Source organism: Tachysurus vachellii, chromosome 15 (assembly GCF_030014155.1).
Source record: "Tachysurus vachellii isolate PV-2020 chromosome 15, HZAU_Pvac_v1, whole genome shotgun sequence".
In the NCBI taxonomy this organism is placed as follows: Eukaryota; Metazoa; Chordata; class Actinopteri; order Siluriformes; family Bagridae; genus Tachysurus; species Tachysurus vachellii.
The window spans coordinates 4,886,155-4,888,881 of record NC_083474.1 but is presented as its reverse complement, the minus strand read 5'-3'; the positions used below and the strand labels follow the sequence as shown (position 1 = coordinate 4,888,881).

General features: G+C 34.1%; 1 protein-coding gene across 1 annotated transcript; it reads left to right on the top strand.

Moving 5' to 3' along the window:
• Positions 1-918: 918 nt before the first annotated feature.
• Positions 919-1,890, top strand: LOC132858506 (odorant receptor 131-2-like). Its single transcript, XM_060888886.1, has one exon. The coding sequence runs from the start codon at positions 919-921 to the stop codon at positions 1,888-1,890; it is 972 nt and encodes a 323-aa protein (XP_060744869.1).
• Positions 1,891-2,727: the final 837 nt, after the last annotated feature.

The following is a 2,727-nucleotide window of genomic DNA, read 5'->3' as shown; positions in this document are numbered from 1 at the left end:
CTTTCTCATTTGTTCCTGAATTTCTTTGGATCTCAGCATGATGTGTAGCTTTTGAGGATCTTTTAGTCTACTTTATGTTGTCAGTCAGGTCTTATTTAAGTGATTTCTTGATTGTAAACAGATGTGGCAGTAATCAGGCCTGGGTGTGGCTTGAGAAATTGAACTCAGGTGTGATAAACCACAGTTAAGTTATGTTTTAACAGGGGGGCAAACACTTTTTCACACAGGACCATGTGGGTTTGGATTTTGTTTTCCCTTAATAATAAATACCTTCATTTAAAAACTGCACATTGTGTTTACTTGTGTTATCTTTGACTATTTAGATTTGTTTGATGATCTGAAACTTTAAAGTGTGACAAACGTGCAAAAAAATAGGAAGGGGGCAAACACTTTTTCACACCACTGAATGTGATACCAGACACTATGATCTGCTTTCACTGGGGGTTCAGGTGAAGTGGTACAAAAATCATTTTACTGAACTTCGAATAAAGAGTCAATAAATGATCTTTGTATGATTCAGGCAGATATTAGTAAAATGGGAACAACTCATAACAATTTCCTAGCATTTATTTCTATCTTATTCGAATGCTTCACACCTGCTTCAAGCCCTTTACCTGCCCCACCTCCTCGTTACATATTCTTACATGTTGATGATATCAGTAATTGGATATTTAAATGAGTCTGGTAAATCATATATATGTCTGTCCAGAATCTCTATTATCCTGGAAACCTCCATTGCAACTGCAGGTAATGCATTAAAAAAAGATTATCTGTACCTAACTTCTACATATTAATATGTAATTAATAATAATTAATAATAATATATAATAATTATTTCTATATTTGTTTGTACTATTTTATCATTTGTTTAATTGTGTCTCAGTTGTAATAATGTTGAAATATGTTTTTTTAGTAGATATGTGTACAGAGGAATGCAACAGCAGTCAGCATTTACAACTTGTCCAGTCAAAATCAATAAGATTGAATGTATCAATGGCCATAACCCAAATTTTTATATGGCCATTCATTTATATCAACATCCTCATGCTTCTAACCTTCTCCAGAAAACAAGCCTTCAGGACTGAAACACGCTACATACTGTTCGCCCATACACTAATTGTGGACTTGATTTTTCTTATGCTGACAGATATTGTAGTAATTCTCTCATACAGTCATGTGCTGATGCCCATGGCGTTCTGTGTCCCATTTTGTATGCTCATGGAGACACTTACAACATGTACACCACTAACTATCACTGCAATGTGTGTGGAACGTTACGTGGCCATTTGCATGCCTCTAAGACATAGTTCTATCTCAACTGTCAGCAGGACCTTTACAGCTATTTTTATCATTTGGGTCATAGGTTCCCTAAAGTCATTTGTGGATATGTTCATCCTTGTCACAACTTCCTCGAAAGAATATCTGTCTCAGCTCACCTTCTGTCATTATGAAATTATGATGCCAGAAAACTGGCACCGTTTAATGAGGGGTGTTTTATATGTCATTCATTTCATAATAGTTTTACTTGTTGAGGTATTTTGCTATGTAATGATTGTGATCTCTGCCCGAGCAGCCTCTGTTGACAAGAAGTCAGCAGTCAAAGGTCTTCGCACTATCTCATTGCATATGCTTCAGCTTACACTGTGTACAACTGAAATTATTTGTCCCTATATTGAAGCATTAATCATGGAGCTAGATATTCAAATATATTTGTCAGTTCGCTTTTTCAACTTCATAATGTTTACTGTCATAGCTAAGGGAGTCAGTCCACTTGTATATGGGCTACGGGATGAAACATTTTATAATACCATGCTGTGCTACATCAGATGTAGACAGAGTCATATTTCATTTCAAGTAGAGTCCCAGTCAAAAAACAATAAGAAGCAATAAGTAAAGCATTATTAGCATTACTTGAAATACATTACATAGTTGTGTAGCCATTTACTTTGTAAATATGTAATCATTTGATTTTCAGAGAGAAGGCACCTTTATATTATTTATTAAAGGAGATTTACCAGCTCATACATACATATATGCAATTAATCTGTTTAGCTGTTTCTATCAATTGAGTAAAATATTTTATTTCTGTTCAAAATGTGAAACAAATACTTGAGATGAGTGTGATTCAAAACCGTAGCTCTAGACCTGTCCTCTTTAGGGTCATGATAAATATCTCTAAAGATTAGTTTTCTTTGATACTATAGATCACTCCATATTGACAGTTTAACACAGATACTGAAATCAAAGGTTCACATACTTTTGCATGTCACAAATATGTAATACTGAATAGTTTTTCTCAATAATTAAATGAAGACATATAATTTTTGACTCATTTGTTTGATTGTGTTCACTTTGTTTACTGTTAGGACTTGTAGGAAAATCCGATGATGTTTGGGTCATATTTATGCAGAAAAATAGGAATTTATAAAGGATTCACAAACTTTCAATTGACTGTGTGTGTGTGTGTGTGTGTGTGTGTGTGTGTGTGTGCGTGTGCTTGTGTGTGTGTGCGTGTGCGTGTGCTTGTGTGTGTGTACGTGTGTGTGTGCGTCTTATTTTATCAACATGCAACTTTTGAATGTGGTAAATTCTAATGCTAAGGTGCACCTTCCACAATAATAAATGTTATTTTGACACACATACTATAACTGTAATAAACGCACAATACTGTACATACAATTAATCACAATTTCACATTATTAGAAAATGTAATTTAATACAAATATG

Coding starts and splice junctions, on each gene's coding strand:
- LOC132858506 (XM_060888886.1), top strand. CDS start 919: ATGTGTACAGAGGAATGCAACAGCAGTCAGCATTTACAACTTGTCCAG.